Below are 17,664 nucleotides of genomic sequence, written 5' to 3'. Positions count from 1 at the left end.
ACACACTTTCTTGACTTCAAAAAGCCAAAGAACCAAACTGCATGGACCCACTGAGGGTGCGCTTATAAGTCAAAATGGACAAATGATGAACATTTTAAATTCAAACCCTAGAAAAACTGTTGCAAATGAGTAACAGTTTGTATAAATCTGATTTTCACTATGTCAGTTAGACTCTTTAATTAAAATAGCTACTATTCTGGTGCAATGTTACACTGTTTTATTTGTATTTGTGCTTGCATTTGTGTTTCTGAATAAACCACTCAGAAAGCCTGGTTTATTCGGTGATCTAGAAATTAATTAAATAAATAATACTATTAAATGTGTGGTATAACCTTCATGTTTCTTAAATGAAGGATTTATTTTTCCCGTTACAAAGCAGGAGTATCACCCAGAAACTCTTTAACCATCTCTGTATTTTAACATAGGTGCAAAAGGTGAAGGCTGCTTTACTTGTGATGTACCTGGCCTTCCTGGATCACCAGGCCCCCAAGGGCTTCCAGGAGAACCAGGTAAAGTACAAAATAGTCACTTAACTGGTCACTGGGCAGATCTGCACAACACCCCTGGGAATTTTACTCATGCACTGACAATCAGTCACAGCAAGGGCTTGTGTTTTTTCTTCCCTCCCCCCTTCTCCCCCTGCTCCCAGCCTTGGGCCTGCTGCAGTAACCAGAGAACACTGCAGGAGCAGCAAGGTGTCCCCTGAGCATGAGCAAACTATTTCATACTGGCCATAACTTGACTTTCAGATTGTGAAAGTGGCATGTACCCTGCAAAGCTAAGGATCTGCATAAAAGGGTGGGTTAGGGAGGGGGGGGGTGTCCTCTTCCCTCTCTAGGGTTTTTGGGCGGTTCTAGGAGGTCCCAGCTGTCCCTTCAGTTTGCTATTTATCCTGAGTTGATAGCACCTCAGGAAGTGCAAAACTGGAGGGAATTCCTTGTGTGCAAGCTGTGTCATTTAAAGACAAATCCTACTTTCTTGTGTTGGGATTTTGCCAAGTTTTGAAGTACCTTCCTGCTATTAGCAGTGGGGTAGGCTGTAAACAGTTGTGGGCCACCTGGGGAAACTGGTCTTCCCCAAAGCAAGCAGGGGATCATGCTGCAAAATGGGAGAAACAGCACCATTGTGAAAAGTTCTGCAAATCACAATCTCCTGTAGGTTTGTTTGCAACTTTGCTATGACAACAAGGCTTCATGCAAGTGGGGGTAAGAGTGTAGGCGCTGGGCTAGCTGGGGTGGGCACCTTCTGGATTTGGGCAGGAGACCTCCAGCCTGCCCAGTATCTCCCATCTGTCAGTGTTGCCCTAAAGAGACCAGTCCTGATCTCCTTGGTTCAAATGACAGCTTAAGCGTTGTTGTTGTTGTTTTTAAGCTTCTGATACTGATTCCACCTGATCACACTCAGTATCAAACATTAAATTAAAAAACAGCAACAACAACTGGGAAATCATGGGCAATCCCCCACCCCACAAGCACATTCTGAGAAAAATAAAGTCAAGCCACTGCCAACATGAAACAGCTTGCTGAGGCTGCAGTTGATGGAGGAAGCCTTTCCCAGTTGTTGCCAAGTGCTACTTTGGCATTTGCAGCTGGCTGCAGAAAATGGTTGCCCACTACTCCTTAGCCAGAGCAGCAAGCGAAGAAGCCCTTGTGTTTTTTCAGCTGCCCGTGGCTTGCTTTGTTGTGCAGGTTTGGATAACACAATGGATTGATTAAATCCTAGAACAAGGCAGACTGACTCATAAACCACCCTTTGGGGAGAGTTTTGGATAATACATCCACCACAGTAAACTATTTCGTCATGAGAACCCAGTCACCATTTTCCTATTATTCTATATATCAAATTGCTTCATTGCTACATATAAAAAAGACGAGTATAGTAGTAGAGTGGGAAGGGGCCTATAAGGCCATTGAGTCCAACTCCCTGCTCAGCTTTTGCATGTGGTTACCCATCCAACTGCATGCCATGCCTTTCCAGCTTAGCAGAGGTGATTCAACAGCTATGCAGACAGACTGTGAAAGGGCTTTCCCCATTGACTGCAGTTTCAGTGAGCTGTTTCATACTGGCAGTGGCTTGACTGGGGTATCCAGGAGGTGCCCAGTGGTATCTTGCTCATATAGAAAATGCTTTGCTCAATGAGTCCCAATTATTTTTTCTATTTACTAAATCAAACTACAAATGAAAGCATTGTTTTAGCCTTCTGAATGACATATGTGAGGGAGACAGGACTATGTAGACAGTTTCACCTAGTTCCCTTATATCTTTTGCTTCACAGATCTCATCCTTAATGTTATAAATTGCCATTTTATATTAACTGCATTCTGCCATTTTCAAGACATTCCTGCTCTTTCCAGGCTGGTCAGGGAGGATGCGAGCTCCTCTCTCCAAGCACTCACTTGCACTCATTTAGCCTTGCCTCTTTCTGATGGGAGAACTGGGAATTCTTTCCTCTCTCTCCAGCAATGAGGGAACTAGGAAAGACCATCAAATATAAGTACTTTCACTGGAGACCAAGGCCAAAATCATCCACACTATGTTATTCCTGTTCATACATATAGGTGGAGAAGCTGGATAGTGAAGAAAGCTGTCAAGAAGAGGGTTGATTCATTTGAAACATGGTGTTAGATTTAAGCTTTGCTAATACCCTGGATTGACAAAAGTGGGTCGTAGGTCTACTCAATCCAAAACTTGCCCTAGAAACAAAAATGAGGTTGTTTTACTTAGGGCACATCATATGAAGGCAATTCTCATAGAAGAAGACATCTTGCTAAGGAAAGTCAAGGACAGAAGAAGAGGACAACCAACTAGGGGATAGATTATTTACGTACAGGAAGCCACAGCCATGAATTTACAAGACCTGAGAAGGGCTGTCAAGAATGGGATATTTTGTTGTTGTTGTTGTTGTTAGTCGCAAAGTCGTGTCCAACCAATCACGACCCCATGGACAACATTCCTCCAGGCCTTCCTGTCCTCCCCCATCCCCTGGAATCCACTTAAGCTCACACCAACTGCTTCAGTGACTCCATCTAGCCACCTCATCCTGTGCCATCCCCTTCTTTTTTTGCCATCTATCATTCCCAGCATTAGGTTCTTCTCCAAGGAGTCCTTCCTTCTCATTAGGTGGCCAAAGTATTTGAGTTTCATTTCAGGATCTGGCCTTCTAAAGAGCAGTCAGGGTTGATCTCCTCTAAGACTGACTGGTTTGATCACCTTGCTGTCCAAGGGATTCACAGGAGTCTCCGCCAGCACCACAATTCAAAGGCCTCAATTCTTCGGTGTTCAGCCTTCCTTACGGTCCAGCTTTCACAGCCATATATTGTAACTGGGAAAACCATCACCTTGACTATACACACTTTTGTTGGCAGGGTGATGTCTGCTTTTTAGTACACTGTCTAGATTTGCCATAGCTTTCCTCCCCAGAAGCAAGCGTCTTTTAATTTCTTGGCTGCAGTCCCCATCTGTGGTGATCTTGGAGCCCAGTAAAATAAAATTCCTTCCCCATCTATTTGCCAGGAAGTGAGAGGACCGGATACCATGATCTTAGTTTTCTTGATGCTGAGTTTCAAGCCAACTTTTGCGCTCTCCTCCTTCAGCCTTATCAAGAGGCTCTTTAGTTCCTCTTCACTTTCTGCCATGAGAGTGGTGTCATCTGCATGTCTGAGGTTGTTGATATTCCTCCCAGCAATCTTAATTCCAACTGGTGATTCATCTAGGCCCGCCTTTCTCATGATGTGCTCTGCATATAAGTTAAATAGGCAGGGCGACAGTATACAGCCTTGCCGAACTCCTTCCTCAATTTTGAACCAATCAGTGGTTCCATGCCCAGTTCTAACTGTTGCTTCTTGACCTACATAAAGGTTTCTCAAGAGACAAATAAGATGGTCTGGTACTCCCATCTCTTTAAGAACTTGCCACAATTTGTTGTGATCCACACAATCAAAGACTTTAGCATAGTCAATGAAGCAGATGTATTTCTGGAACTCCCTAGCCTTCTCCATGATCCAGCGTATGTTGGCAATTTGAACTCTAGTTCCTCTGCCTCTTCGGAATCCTGGCTGTACTTCTGGTAGTTCTCGGTCCACATACTGGTGGAGCCTAGCTTGTAGGATTGTGAGCATACCTTTGCTAGCATGTGAAATGAGTGCAATGTTGCAGTAGTTTGAACATTCTTTGGCATTGCCCTTCTTTGGGATCAGAATGTAAACTGACCTTTTCCAATCCTGTGGCCACTGTTGAGTTTTCCAAATTTGCTGGCATATTGAATATAGCACTTTTACTGTATTGTCTTTTAAGATTTTGAATAGCTCAGCTAGAATACTGTGGTTATCAGGGATGTTAAGCTCTTTCTTGTATAGTTCTTCTGTGTAATCCTGCCACCTCTTCTTAATCTCTTCTGCCTCTGTTAGGTTCCTGCCATTTTGGTCCTTTATCATGCCCATCTTTGCATGAAACGTTCCCTTCATATCTCCAATTTTCTTGAAGAGATCTCTGGTCCTCCCTATTCTATTGTTTTCTTCTGTTTCTTTGCACTGTTCATTGAAGAAGGCATTCATATCTCTTCTAGCTATTCTCTAGCATTCTGCATTCAGTTGGGTGTATCTTTCTGCCTTGCCTTTTGCTTCCCTTCTTTCCTCAGCTATTTGTAAAGCTTCCTCAGACAGCCATTTTGCTTTCTTTTTCTTTGGGATGGTTTTAGTTGCTACCTCTTGTACAATGTTGCAAACCTCCATCCATAGTTCTTCAGGCACTCTGAGTATCAGATCTAATTCCTTAAATCTATTTGTAACCTTTACTGTATATTCATCAGGGATATGATTTAGGTCATACCTGAGTGGCCTAATGCTTTTCCCTACTTTCTTCAGTTTTAGTCTAAATTTTGCAACAAGAAGCTCATGATCTGAGCCACAGTCAGCTCCTGGTCTTGTTTTTAATGACTGTATAGAGCTTCTCCATCTTTGGCTGCAGAGCACATAGTCAATCTGATTTCTGTGTTAACCATCTGGTGATGTCCACGTGTAGAGTCGTCTCGTGGGTTGTTGGAAAAGAGTGTTTGCTATGACCATCGTATTCTCTTGAAAAAATTCTACCAGCCTGTGCCCTGCTTCATTCTGTACTCCAAGGCCAAACTTGCCTGTTATTCCAGTGATCTTTTGGCTTCCTATTTAGCATTCCAATCCCCCATGATGATAAGGACATCATTTTTTGGTGTTAATTCTAGAAGGTGTTGTAGGCCTTCATAGAACCGGTCAACTTCAGCCTCTTCAGCACCAGTGGTTGGGGCATAGACTTGGACTTCTGTGATGTTGAATGGTTTGCCTTCGATTTGAACTGAGATCATTCTGTCATTTTGGAGATTGTATCCCAGTACTGCTTTTCCTACTCTTTTATTGACTATGAAGGCTACTCCATTTCTTCTGAGGGATTCTTGCCCGCAGTAGTATACCTGATGGTCATCTGAATTAAATTCCCCCATTCCTGTCCATTTTAGTTCACTGATTCCTAAGATGTTGATGTTCAGTCTTGTCATCTCTTGTTTGACCACGTCCAGCTTACCTTATATATCTTACATTCCAGGTTCCTATGGAATATAGATCTTTACAGCATCAGACTCTCCTTTCACCACCAGATACATCTGCAACTGAGTGTCCTTTCAGATTTGACCCAGTCGCTTCATTCTTTGTGGCGCTACTAGTACTAGCCCTCTGCTCTTCCCCAGTAGCATATTGGACGCCTTCCAACCTGAGGGGCTCATCTTCCGGCGTCATATCTCTTTGCCTTTTGGTACTTCCATGGGGTTTTCATGGCAAGGATACTGGAGTGTGTTACCATTTCCTTCCCCAGTGGATCACGTTTTGTCAGAGCTCTCTGCTATGACCTGTCCATCTTGGGTAGCCCTGCCCGGCATAGCTCATAGCTTCATTGAGCTATGCAAGCCCCTTTGCCACAACAAGGCAATGATCCATGAAGTGATCCATGAAGGACATTTTGGAGGTCAGTATAAGTTAAAGATGTCTTAACAGCACATATAACAATAACACACAGAATCTCTGCACTGTTTCATTACCATTAATTTTTGTTTTATCTTTTCTTCTAGTTTTGAAATGGTTATGTAAACTTTTTAAAAATGTAGGGAACATCAGTGAGGCTGATTCTTCACTCACACCAATGCTGCAACATTACCAAAACATCTTTATATCCATTCTTAATCTGGGAAGCAGATGCTGCTCTCCAAGCACTGCATCATGGTAGTTCAAGTATAGCATTCAAAGAAACTCCTGTTGTTGTTTAAAAAAGCATTATTAGACTTTAAACACTTTTGAAGGCTATTCCTGCAAATAAGTTATGTCTTTTAAAAGAAAGATACATTGTAATGAATCTCCTTGGAATTATACAGGAACAAATGCCATGAAAAGTATTAAGAGAACTGCTTAACTGTAAGTTAAATTTCATCATTTGTATTCCTTAAAAGGTATTACTGGACTACCTGGTGCTAAAGGTGACAGGGGAGCACCTGGATTTCCTGGTATTCCTGGAATGGCAGTAAGTAACCCAACCAAAACATTTCACACCCATTTTTAGCAGCAAATCACATACTGTAAAATATATTTGAGAGCCATCCTTAGATGACCCAGAGCCAGCAAATATAGCAGATTTCCCTTCCCAAGGGCACAGGGAGAGATTTTTCGTCCGCATTCCCCACAACATTTACCATTTTTAACTGTAAGCTACTGCAGAGGAGGGGAAGGGATGCCATATCCCTCTTCATTTCCATCCTGCTTGGAAGAGCCCAGCAGATAGGAATGATAGGAGACTTCAGTATTGGTGAGGATAAGACTGCTTTCCTTATAATGGTAACTAGTCATATCCAGGACGCACCAACTCTGAATGTTAAAGTACATCCTGCATTTTCACTACATGTGCTGCTTTAACCTTGTAAGCAGGGGGTTTCAGAAGGGGAAGGAAGAAGGCTGGAGTGGCTTCAGGGCACCTTGTATCCTAGCTTCAGTAGTTCTCCCCACTACCTTGTCCACAGGTTCTACCACTTTTACCTTGTTCCATGGGGAGCAGCTGGCACAGTTCTTTCCATGGCAATTGCAAGAGAAGGGAATTAGTTAAATTTGGAGTGTGGCCTCTGTCATTAGATCTAGGAATCCAAAATATCCAGTTGGTCCTCAGACTATGCCTAGAGGCCGTATAATTGACCAATCCATGTTTGTCTTTTCGGTTATGATGACCATGCTGAAATGCTGAAATGCAGAAATTAAAGAGAGATAATATTTAAGCAAAATCATATTTCTTTTATTTATTAAAACCTGATCCTTGTATTTTGTGAGCAGTTTCCTTGCTGCCAGAAAGCAAATTTCATGGGTATCTTTCCATTAATTACCCACTTTCATTAAGAGGGTTCCCTAGGTGTCTAATTCATTTTGACCATAGTTGAGACATTTATAGAAGCAAGAGAGCATTTCTGTGTAGTTAAGTTTTCAGTGTTGAACAATTCTGTCAGAAAAATACATTTATTCCTCAGCTTAGATCCTATTTAAATGTTTTGGAAGGCCAAATGGTACCATTTTCATACTATATTTTATTTATTTCATTTTTATGCTGCCCAATAGCCCAAAAGCTCTCTGGGCAGTTAACAAAGTCAAGTGACCTGAGTGTACATGTAGAAATGCTTGTTTGGAATTCCCCTCACATTTTGAACATCTTGCTCTTGGAAAATTTAGGTTTCTCGGTAAATGAGCTTTGCGTGTGGTGGTGGTGGGGAGTGTGTGTGGGGGTGGGTAGGGAGGAATTGTTAAATAAGCCCTTGCATGTTCTGCAGTGATATAATCACAGGGTGGATTGTGTCATACGACCTTTAAAATTTCAGTAAATTCTTGGTTCCATTAGATGTGCACTGACTGAATATGCACTGTCTGTCCCTAAAAATTGACACTCCAGCCCCTTGAAAATCACTGGAAATTTACAGTTCAGCATTTGTTCATAGCCATGGGTACAAAAATCACTAAAAATATCGACAATTCTTTATTTCTCACTTGAATATAAAGCACTCAAACTAGAGGCTATTGCAGGGAAGTTATTCTTACTAACATTTTAGTTATATTTGATAAATTATTTAATGATGCTCTGCCTGAATGCAATTTCAGGGGACCCCAGGTGATTCTGGATTGATTGGAAGCCCAGGAGCAAAAGGAGAACCTGGAGATGTTTTCTTTGACCCTAACTTAAAAGGTGATAAAGGAAATCCTGGTTTCCCTGGTCTTCCAGGTACTCCTGGTAGAGAAGGAAGACCAGGAAAGGATGGTCTGCCAGGTGCTCCAGGTCCCAAAGGGGCATCGGTATGTATATGTTTACATTTATCCATAGTAATTTCCACTTTGTTAAAGGAAATTATTTTGTCAAACAACCGTAGTGCATTTTTCTGCATGTCTGATGGCAACATTCCATGATACAATTCTCATTTACTTGGATGCCCCTCAAAGTAAGACACATGGCATGTATTTGTATATGTGACTAATTTATAATGTTCACTTGGAAGTCATATTCTAGCCAGCTAATTACTTCCATAGATTTTTGATGTGCCTGCATCATGTTCAGGTATTAATCAGAGTTCAGATTCTTCCTGTGTTATAAGCTCAAGAATGGAAATTATACACTGCACTTATTTTATCGTCTTTTCAAGAAAGAGTCAAATTGTACAAGGGTGTCTGCATGCTATTCAGATCTGCTGTGTACCTGCTTCAAAGCATAGTAATTACTGAAACAGTGTTCTAGCAGCATCAGAACCTTTAGAACTAATAAGGATGAAACCAGAAGTGCAGGCTAAGCATATGCCTAATAATCATGTGTTTGTCCCATTCATACATAAAGCAGGAGAAACAATGTGGAGCATATGGAGGAAGGGAGTGAAACTTCTCCCTCATCTTATCTTGCTGTGCTGTGCTCTGCAGCTTTAAGCAACTTTCTCCTTGCCTGCTGCACTTTTGGTATTGGATTGGGCTAGGGAAAAACTGCTTGAAAGTTCTTGGAAGCAATAGCATATAATAAGGTAAGGTGAAGGAGAGGTAGGTGTCACCCCCCATTAATGTGTGCTCCACTGTATAAAGAGCCCACTCATGTAAGGTGCCCCTGCCTAAGTTTATGAACCTGTCCCTCACTTTGTAGTCCCCAGGGAAGGATTTCCTGCAGATGTGGAATACCTCAGGCTTGGAGGCCACATCTAGCCCTGCTAAGGTCCCTTTCTGACCCCCGGAGTGTCACACGCTGATAACCCCCGGAGTGTCACACGCTGTTTTCCTGGCTTCACTCTGTTCTCCCCAACCACCAATCATTTGATGGTTTCCTGACATTTCTTACTTTAAAAAGTTGAAGAGCCTTTCCTAAAGTCAGAGCTCTGAGCAACCCTATGATGGCAGCTTTTGTATTTCAGCCCCTCCCCCTTTTCCTTTGGTAACTTCCACCACTGGCATGTGTTCCCTGAGAGCATCCCCACATTGGAGTTTGGTTCTTAGAAGGAGGGAGGCACCCCACCTGTGATTGGCAGGGCCACAGCAGGAGGAGGAAAGCCTCACTGGGGACTTCTGTTCTCCCCAGTCTGGATCCAGCCCACTGTGAATTACCATTTCTGCATATAATGGTTTGTCCGTGGGCTTACCACATCTACAATATGAGGAAGAGACTTCTACTATCACATTGTTGTTATTTATTGATTACAGTTTCAAACTGCCAAATAACCAAATTTCTCTGGGTGGTATACAAATTAACAACATAAAACACAAGACAACAATAAAAACAATGATAAACAAGTTGAACTAAAAAAAACTGCAGCAAGACATGACAAAACCAAAATTAAATCCAGCAACAGGGCAAGACAGTAAAGAGTTCTAAAAGAACTAAAGTTTTACAACTTGAATATTGCTTCACAAAGCACCTGGCATATTCTAATTGTGTAATATTCTTGATATTGCATTACTGATATTAGATTTATTTGTTAGATTTATATCCTGCTTTTTTCTTACAACAAACTCAAAGCAGCTTATGTCATTCTCCACCTGCTGCTCTCAACCTTATTCCCACAAGAACAACAACCCTGTGAGGTTCGTTGGGCTGAGAGTCTGTGACCGGCCCAAACTCAACCAGTTGGCTCCATGGCCAAGTGGGGACTAGAACCCACATCTCCTGAGTCCCAGTCCTGCACTCTTAACCACTATACCACACTGGCTCTCCCTATTTTCACCCTATTTGTTACAACCAGTGAAACCCTATTTGTGAAACTGCATGTAACAACAAACCATGGTTTAATTAATTAATTAATTGGCAGCCATACCTCTACACCAATAGAGTGTAAAATTTACAAGTTCAGTTAAGAATCACTTCCATTTCTTCTGTGCAAGACCTCCAGCTGAGTTAAGTTCTATTCAATGATATAATTAACATATTTAGATAATATTGTGCTACAGTATTAATTCCATTACCAGATTTTTAGTGCAAATGGAGCATCACTACAAATAATATTTAATATCTAGATGGTGAAGAGATTGGAGCATTTGTCCCTGGCTGGACTTCACCCCATTCCACAATCCATCTCTTACCACTGACACAAATGTATTTGCTTCTTTGTAATATATGTGATTAATTTGCCTAGTTTATTCCATGTGTAAACTCATTAAAAGTATGGTTCCAACTGATAAAGGCTATTCATCCACCCATTGTAGGAATGGGAAGTAAGCAATGCTTGGTTAACTCATAAGGTTTGGTTAACTCATAGACAACTTGGTGGTACTTAAGAAACTACAGTGGCTTGTTAATTAACCTGTGCATGCCAGTTGAATGCTACCCCAATTTACTAATTACCATCACCAGATGCAACTTCTTACATTGTCTGAACCCAGCAAGGAGGGCTTGTGGGGGTGGTTAACAAACCATCCAGAACTCATGTCTGTTAACCATCCCAACAAGCCAGCTTTGCTAGGTTCAGACAACACAAGAAGCTGTGGTAGAAACCTGAATTGTCAACCTGGTTCCCACATGGACCACAACCTTCCATTTGAGACTTAGTCAAAAATTCATATGGTCACACCAAAAATAAGATGAGTTTATAGTGTAAGGTACGAAAAGGGCCACCTGGAAAACTACTAGGTAAACTATCATATTAGGAGTCCAGTGTGGCTGAGACCCTTCTCTGTTGTTTAGCAAAAGGGGTCGTTCTCTGTCAGTGGAAGATATTAATAGAATTTTGGAAACCAAACATGTGTATTTTTGATGTGTATGTTGAAGTAATAATTCCTTATTTCCTTAAAATCAGGGTACGGTGGGGTTAAAAGGAGATCATGGTCCCCCAGGAGTAAGAGGTTTTCCAGGAACCCCTGGAGATAGAGGCCTTCCAGGTCCTCCAGGAGTTGGACTTGCTGGACCACCTGGTGATAAAGGGGAAGAAGGTATTTCAGGAAACCCTGGCACACCAGGACTTCCAGGTAACGTTATTAATCATGATCATTTTTGTAATGTATAAATATTTACTATATACCCAGAAGACAATTTTTACAATTGAAAAGCTATCCAAAATTTAAAATTCAATCACAAAAATGACATCAGAATGGGTTCAAATTCATTCATGCAATATGATAATCATGTAAAAAAGCTATGTACTAAATTTAATCCTGTTCTTGTTAGTTCAGAAAGAAATCCTATTGTATTTGATGGGGCTTACTCTCTAGGAAGTGCATGTAGGATTGCAGCCTTAGCATGCTGTCTTATTCATTAACAGATCAGAAGTTAGTTCTGATCCATTAAGATTACCATCTTACATTGCAATCCTATGCCTGTTTACCCTCAAGTAATTCCTATTGAGTTCAATGTGGCTTGATCCCAGGGAAGCATGTATAGGACTGCAGACAAAGGGTGGCTCTGCGCAAGTGGAAGTGGTAGGATGCATTTCTCTCCAAACATACATAGGATGGCACGCAGACAAGAGTATTCCTGTGTCATCAATTAAATATATGGGAGTAAAGTGTCAGAAGATGTGTTATTCATTCTTAACAGAAATGAGTGCCTTTAATGAGTATTGCTTAAGGTGCTGTATTTTTGTCTTTTATCACAAGGACCCAAAGGTGAAGCTGGGCATGCCATTGCTCTGCCTGGTCCCCCAGGACCTGATGGTATTCCTGGAACTCCTGGATTTCCAGGCATCCAAGGTACTTTTTTCCTTTTAATGTGGGAAGTGCTCTTAATTATTCAAAACATCCCACCAAAATCATTTGTTTGCATAAGGACTAAGCTTGCCTCATTTTATATGTAACTATACAGGTGAAAAGGGAGATCCTGGGATCCCAGGAAGACCTGGCCTGCCAGGTGAAAAAGGTCTAACAGGACTACCAGGAATAGGCCTTCCTGGCCCTCCAGGGCCTCCAGGTATAATATTATAATGTTATTTATAGTAAAACATGACTGGCCATTTGATGAGAGCCTAGACAGAGAATGCTTTACATCTGGGAAAGCTTGTCATATGTAAGTAAGGGGACTAGGAAAGAAGACCCCATTATATTCTTTAAAATGGGCCTAAGCAATGTGATTTGATATCCCAGTATTCTCATTTTGTCACATGAGTACTACACAAAAGCAAATTACTGCCATCACTCCTCACCCACAGAACCCACAGAAAGAAATTCTAGGCTTTCCACTCATGTTACCACTTTTATCAACATGGAGAAGGCTTGCCTGATGTTCCCATGGAGCATGAGCTGTGTTTTGCCTCTGAATTTCCATCCCTCAAAGCTATCCAAATATGCTTTGGTGTATAAAGGCCACTTGGCTTTTAGCTTGCTGCTTTTCTCTCTTATTCATGGTGACCAAAATGCACAATAAATAGTTTATCTCCAGAAGCAGGAAGTGCAGTTTTGCTCACCATTACTCAATTCACATATAGAATGGTTTTGTTAGTAAGGAAAACACCTTCACAGTTAAGATTATATCTTTCTCCTTAAACATGTTAGCAGGAGGAGAGAAAACAAAGTAGTTTTCAGTACTTTGCTCAACAAAGTAGCTTTAATTTTATTTGTATTTAATATGCATAGCTCTCCTTCCTCTTTTGAAAGTAAAATTTGAGATAGTTCACAGAAGCAATAGCAAATATGACTTACCCCTTAGGAAAATAGAGGAGTCTTGCTATCTTCTGCTCTCCTTTGTCAGCTAACAAGATTTCTGCTGATAAATCCTAGGTGAGGGGAAGTAGTCACATTAGGCTGAAATTAATGACTTTGCTATTTAGGCCCAGTATCTGTGTGTCACAGCCTAGGGCCATTTAAGTGACACCAGTAGCCACTATGTTGCCACTGTTATCTGCCCTGCCTTGTCCTTCTCTCTTAAAACCCTAACTCCAAACAGTGCCAGGCAGCCGCTGTTTGGATTTCCTGCAATGCTCCCATTGTAGGGTTCCAGCATGACACTGGAAAATCAAAGGAAAAACTCTTCTGTACAGAATGGAATACTACTGCTTATGCCCCTACCATTGCTCACCTTAATCCTTCTGAAGACTGAAATAGGGTTAGGGCCATTACAGGGCATTCAACTGAGGGTCACCTTAAATCTGTACTCCCTCTCCTTTGAGTGCTGCTGGGTCTGCTATAGAAGGCAGAAGGACCAATTTAAGCCAACAAGCCAGAACCCCATATTTTGGTTCAAAACACATTAATATTTGTGCTCAGAGACAGAAAACAGGCAATAGCACACAATCCTGCCTTCCCTGTGCTACAACTACATTTTCAGCCATACACCCAATTTCTACAGCTTTGCTTTATCATACTCCTGTAATTACTTGTCTAAGTCAGAAAGTTCTTAGAGAAATTATGGATGACAGGGGAACTGCCAGATGACTGGAGAAGATCTAATGTCATCCCCGTCTTAAAGAAAGGGGGGAAAAAGAATTTGGGAACAACAGACCAGTCTGACATCAATCCCTCGAAAAATTCTGGAGCAGATTATAGAACAGTCTGCAAACACCTTGAAAACAATGTAGTGATTACTAGAAGCCAACATAGATTTCTCAAGAACAAATCCTACCGGACTAATCTGATTTCATTTTTTAATTGGGTAACCTTCCTGGTGGACTGTGGGAATTCTATGAACATAATCTATCTTGACTTCTGCAAAGCTTTTGACAAAGTGCCTCACAACATCCTGATTAGCAAACTAGCTAAAAGTGGACTAGATGGGACAACTGTCAGGTAGATCCACAATTTACTGCAGAATCAAACTCAAAGAGTGCTCATCAATGGCACATTCTCAGACTGGAGAGAGGTAATAAGTGTGGTACAGCAGAGTTTAGTCCCGGGCCCATGCTCTTCAATTTTTATGAATGATTTGGATTGGGGAAGTTCAGGGAACAGAAAACAGATTTGCAGATGACACAAAATTGGGTGTGATTGCGAACCCCATGGAAGACAGAAAAAAGTTTCAAGGTGATTTTGATAGGTTGGAATGCTGGGCTGAAAACAACAGAATGAAATTCAGTTGGGGCAAATGTCAAATTCTGCACCTAGGAAGAGGAAACCAAATGCATTGCTCCAAGATGGGGGATCGAGAGTCAGTGTGGTGTAGTGGTTAAGAGCATGGGACTGGGACTCAGACGATCTGGGTTGTAGTCCCCGCTCAGCCATGGAGCCAACTGAGTGACTTTGGGCCAGTCACAGACTCTCAGCCCAAACTACCTCACAGGGTTGTTGTTGTGGGGATAAGATGGAGGAGGAGAGATGATGTAAGCTGCCTTGAGCCCTTTGTAGGAAAAAGGCAGGATATAAATAAATAAATAAATAAATAAATCTTAGCTTAACAATACTGCAAGTGAGAAGGGTCTTGCAGTTGTTGTAGATCACAAGCTGAATATGAGTCAACAATGTGATGTGCCTGCAAAAGGTGCAAATGCTGTTTTGGACTGCATTAGTAGTCCTGAAGCACCTGCAATGCCCACTATGAAATGTTTGATTGATTGATTGATTATGTAAAATAGGAGTAAGGAATCTTTTTGGTCCAAAGTCCAAATTCCAACCTGGCAGCACTCTTATGGGAGTGGGGAGGTGCATTCCATTTGTCTCCAGGGCTGAAGGCAGAGCAGGTTGGACCAAAATGCTATTGGCTTTCTAAGCAAGTGAAACCCTCTGCATGTCTATTCAGAAGTAATCTGTGGGGCAGTAGGACACAGTTTACAGGGTTGCAGGAAGCAGCTCTGAGGCAAGCAGAGAATGCCTCTTCAGAACACCTCTGAATCATTCAGCAGTTTCTTTCCCTGGCCCTGCTCCCTCTCAAAGTCAGAGAAAATGTCCAGATCAGGAGCTAGCAGAGATGAGAGCTTCTCTCTGCTGAAAAAGGGAGGATATCTAGGGAGAAGATACAAGGTCAAATGGGGAACTTCCATGAGTCATATCTGGCCTGGGAGTTGATAGTTCGCCATTCATGATTTAAAAGAGAAACATTAGAAAATACAATTCATTACAACAGGAAAATAGGCAGGCTTCACATCTCCCTCTCTCCTTTTTCATCTGTCAGTGTGAGGGTGTATGAATGTGTTAATTAAGTTTGTTTTGTCCCACTGAAAACCCATTTAGATAGTCCTCCATCTTGCCATAGTTCAAGATGCTGTACAACTAAAGCAAATGGAAAACCCAGAAATAAGACAGAATTTAAAAAAAAACAAATATCCTATTTGTGAAGGATATTCCATAATGGGTTGGGCATTGCAGCACTGCTGAAGGAATGCTCTTCTCTGAAAATGATCTTCAAACATGGAGAAAGAGTCTTGGAAGAAGATTTTAAAGAATAGGCAAGTTAATAGGTCACTAGGTACTCTTTTAGATAAGAAATAGTTTTCACATTTGCTATGAGCAGCTAAAATCTTAAATGTTATCTTAAAGCTAGGTGTTTCCTGCAAAAAGAACATTGGCATTACCTTACATTATAATGTCTTTGATTTTGTAGGTTTCCCAGGTGAGCCAGGCACACCAGGCATAACTGGGAAGAAAGGAGATCTGGGTTTCCAAGGGCCACCAGGTATACCAGGATTACAAGGTCAAAAGGTAATCCCTAGTAGTTTGGACTTTCTTCTAATAATTAACAGTTACTGGTGCTAATAATAAGGATGGGTCAGATGAGGGATGTATACATTTTGGTTTCTGTTAGTGAATTTCTGTGATTTTTGGTTTCTGTCAGAATCCATGTTGGTTTCTGTCAGTTTCTTTTTTTTCCAATCTTAAATTTTTTTTGTCCCAGTTTTGCACAAGCTTATGGTGGGTGAAAAGGACTTTACACACACACACACACACACACACACACACACACACACATATAAAAGTTGCATATATATTTCTTCTAACATACATGTCGTACACACTTTTTCTATAATATGAATTTTATATACATTTTCTCCTAACATTTTATTTTATTATTATAATAATTTTGTAAGAACATGCTGAGGCCATATATTGGTTTAGGAAGTAAACTTAGGTTCACTTTAAAATATTAACCAAATGAATGCCTACTTCATCCCTAGTTCAGCAACTCAGCATCATTATATGGTTACAGAAGACTGCAACAATATTTCTGGTTCTAATTTCACATAAGATTTCCATATCCTATTTTTCAGCTTTTCCTTCTATTGAAAAATATTGCACTTGACCAATATCTTCAAGTATTAATTTGGCAGAATTGAGTGGTATAAACACATGTAAATATTAAAGCAAATGGTTACTTTCCCATAAAATGGAACATATGAATCATATTTAATAAATATATTCAAATATGTGCATTTTTGAAAATTTTCTTGTTTTTGCTTATTAATTCAAACTAATGTATGGAATTCAGCTTCTATATCTATCTGCAAATCTCTCCTTTCCCTTGATAAGGTTTATCCCTTGTCCCCCTGCTCTAGATGTCTTTTCTCAGTTCTGTTTCATTCCTTTTACCATGATCTTGTCTTACACATAATTATTTCAAATCACTGCTTCATAGCTAGGCTAGCCAGTGTCCTCTTTAGCCCCAGATTGCCCTTTATTTTTAGTCTTGTTTGGCTTGCATTTGTTTGCTTGTTTCTTTGTTTTCCCCCATTTGTCCAGGAAAATTCTGAAATTCTAGATTCTATCTCTTACTGCTGAGAGATAGTAATAGAAAATGTTTAGATTTCTATGGGCTATGATGAGCGTAGAGAACACAGTGTATTCCAGGAGCAGGACTCTTCTCTCCTATCTTCATCTTCCCCTGCCAGGTTCCAGCAGTTTGAGCTACCTGAAAATAATGCTGATCCACAGACCAACATGGCAAGTAGGAGAGAAATAACTGTAGTGGACAGAAGCATATAGAGTGCATGGAGCAGAAGGAAGGAAAAGAAAAGGAAGGAGTGCCTCAGTTTTTCTTGGGAGTGGGAAGGAAGGATGAGAGGGCAAAGAAGGCGAAGGAGAGCTACAGAGTGCCCAGTCTTCTGGAGCTGAAGTTGGATAAAAGATACAACAATAACATCAATCAGCTAAATCTCATACTCATTCTACTGAATGTAGGATTATTTGAAAATGTTTATGCTACCTTCCCCCTTCATTTACCCACAAGCTTCTGTCTGTTATAACAATAGAAATTGCTTGTATTTCTTCCCTCTCCCATTCCCTCACCATGGAGTTGGCA

General features: G+C 41.0%; 1 protein-coding gene across 3 annotated transcripts in view; it reads left to right on the top strand.

The window, feature by feature from the left end:
* The window catches only part of COL4A1 (collagen type IV alpha 1 chain), a 197,252-nt gene that overhangs the window by 108,992 nt on the left and 70,596 nt on the right, over window positions 1-17,664 (top strand). For all 3 annotated transcript variants that reach the window (XR_006414881.1, XM_044431656.1, XM_044431657.1), the window contains exons 23-29: window positions 426-509; window positions 6,470-6,540; window positions 8,151-8,342; window positions 11,309-11,477; window positions 12,105-12,197; window positions 12,310-12,414; window positions 15,973-16,070. Coding sequence is in view for 2 of the 3 variants with exons in the window: in XM_044431656.1 (XP_044287591.1) it covers window positions 426-509; window positions 6,470-6,540; window positions 8,151-8,342; window positions 11,309-11,477; window positions 12,105-12,197; window positions 12,310-12,414; window positions 15,973-16,070 (812 nt within the window). In the remaining variant the exon portion in view is untranslated. The remainder of the gene's footprint in view (window positions 1-425; window positions 510-6,469; window positions 6,541-8,150; window positions 8,343-11,308; window positions 11,478-12,104; window positions 12,198-12,309; window positions 12,415-15,972; window positions 16,071-17,664) is intronic.

Source organism: Varanus komodoensis, unplaced genomic scaffold (genome assembly GCF_004798865.1).
Source record: "Varanus komodoensis strain SLA01 unplaced genomic scaffold, ASM479886v1 scaffold23, whole genome shotgun sequence".
NCBI lineage: Eukaryota > Metazoa > Chordata > Lepidosauria > Squamata > Varanidae > Varanus > Varanus komodoensis.
Note: the sequence above shows the minus strand (reverse complement) of the source record. Positions and strands in the feature narration are given on the sequence as shown.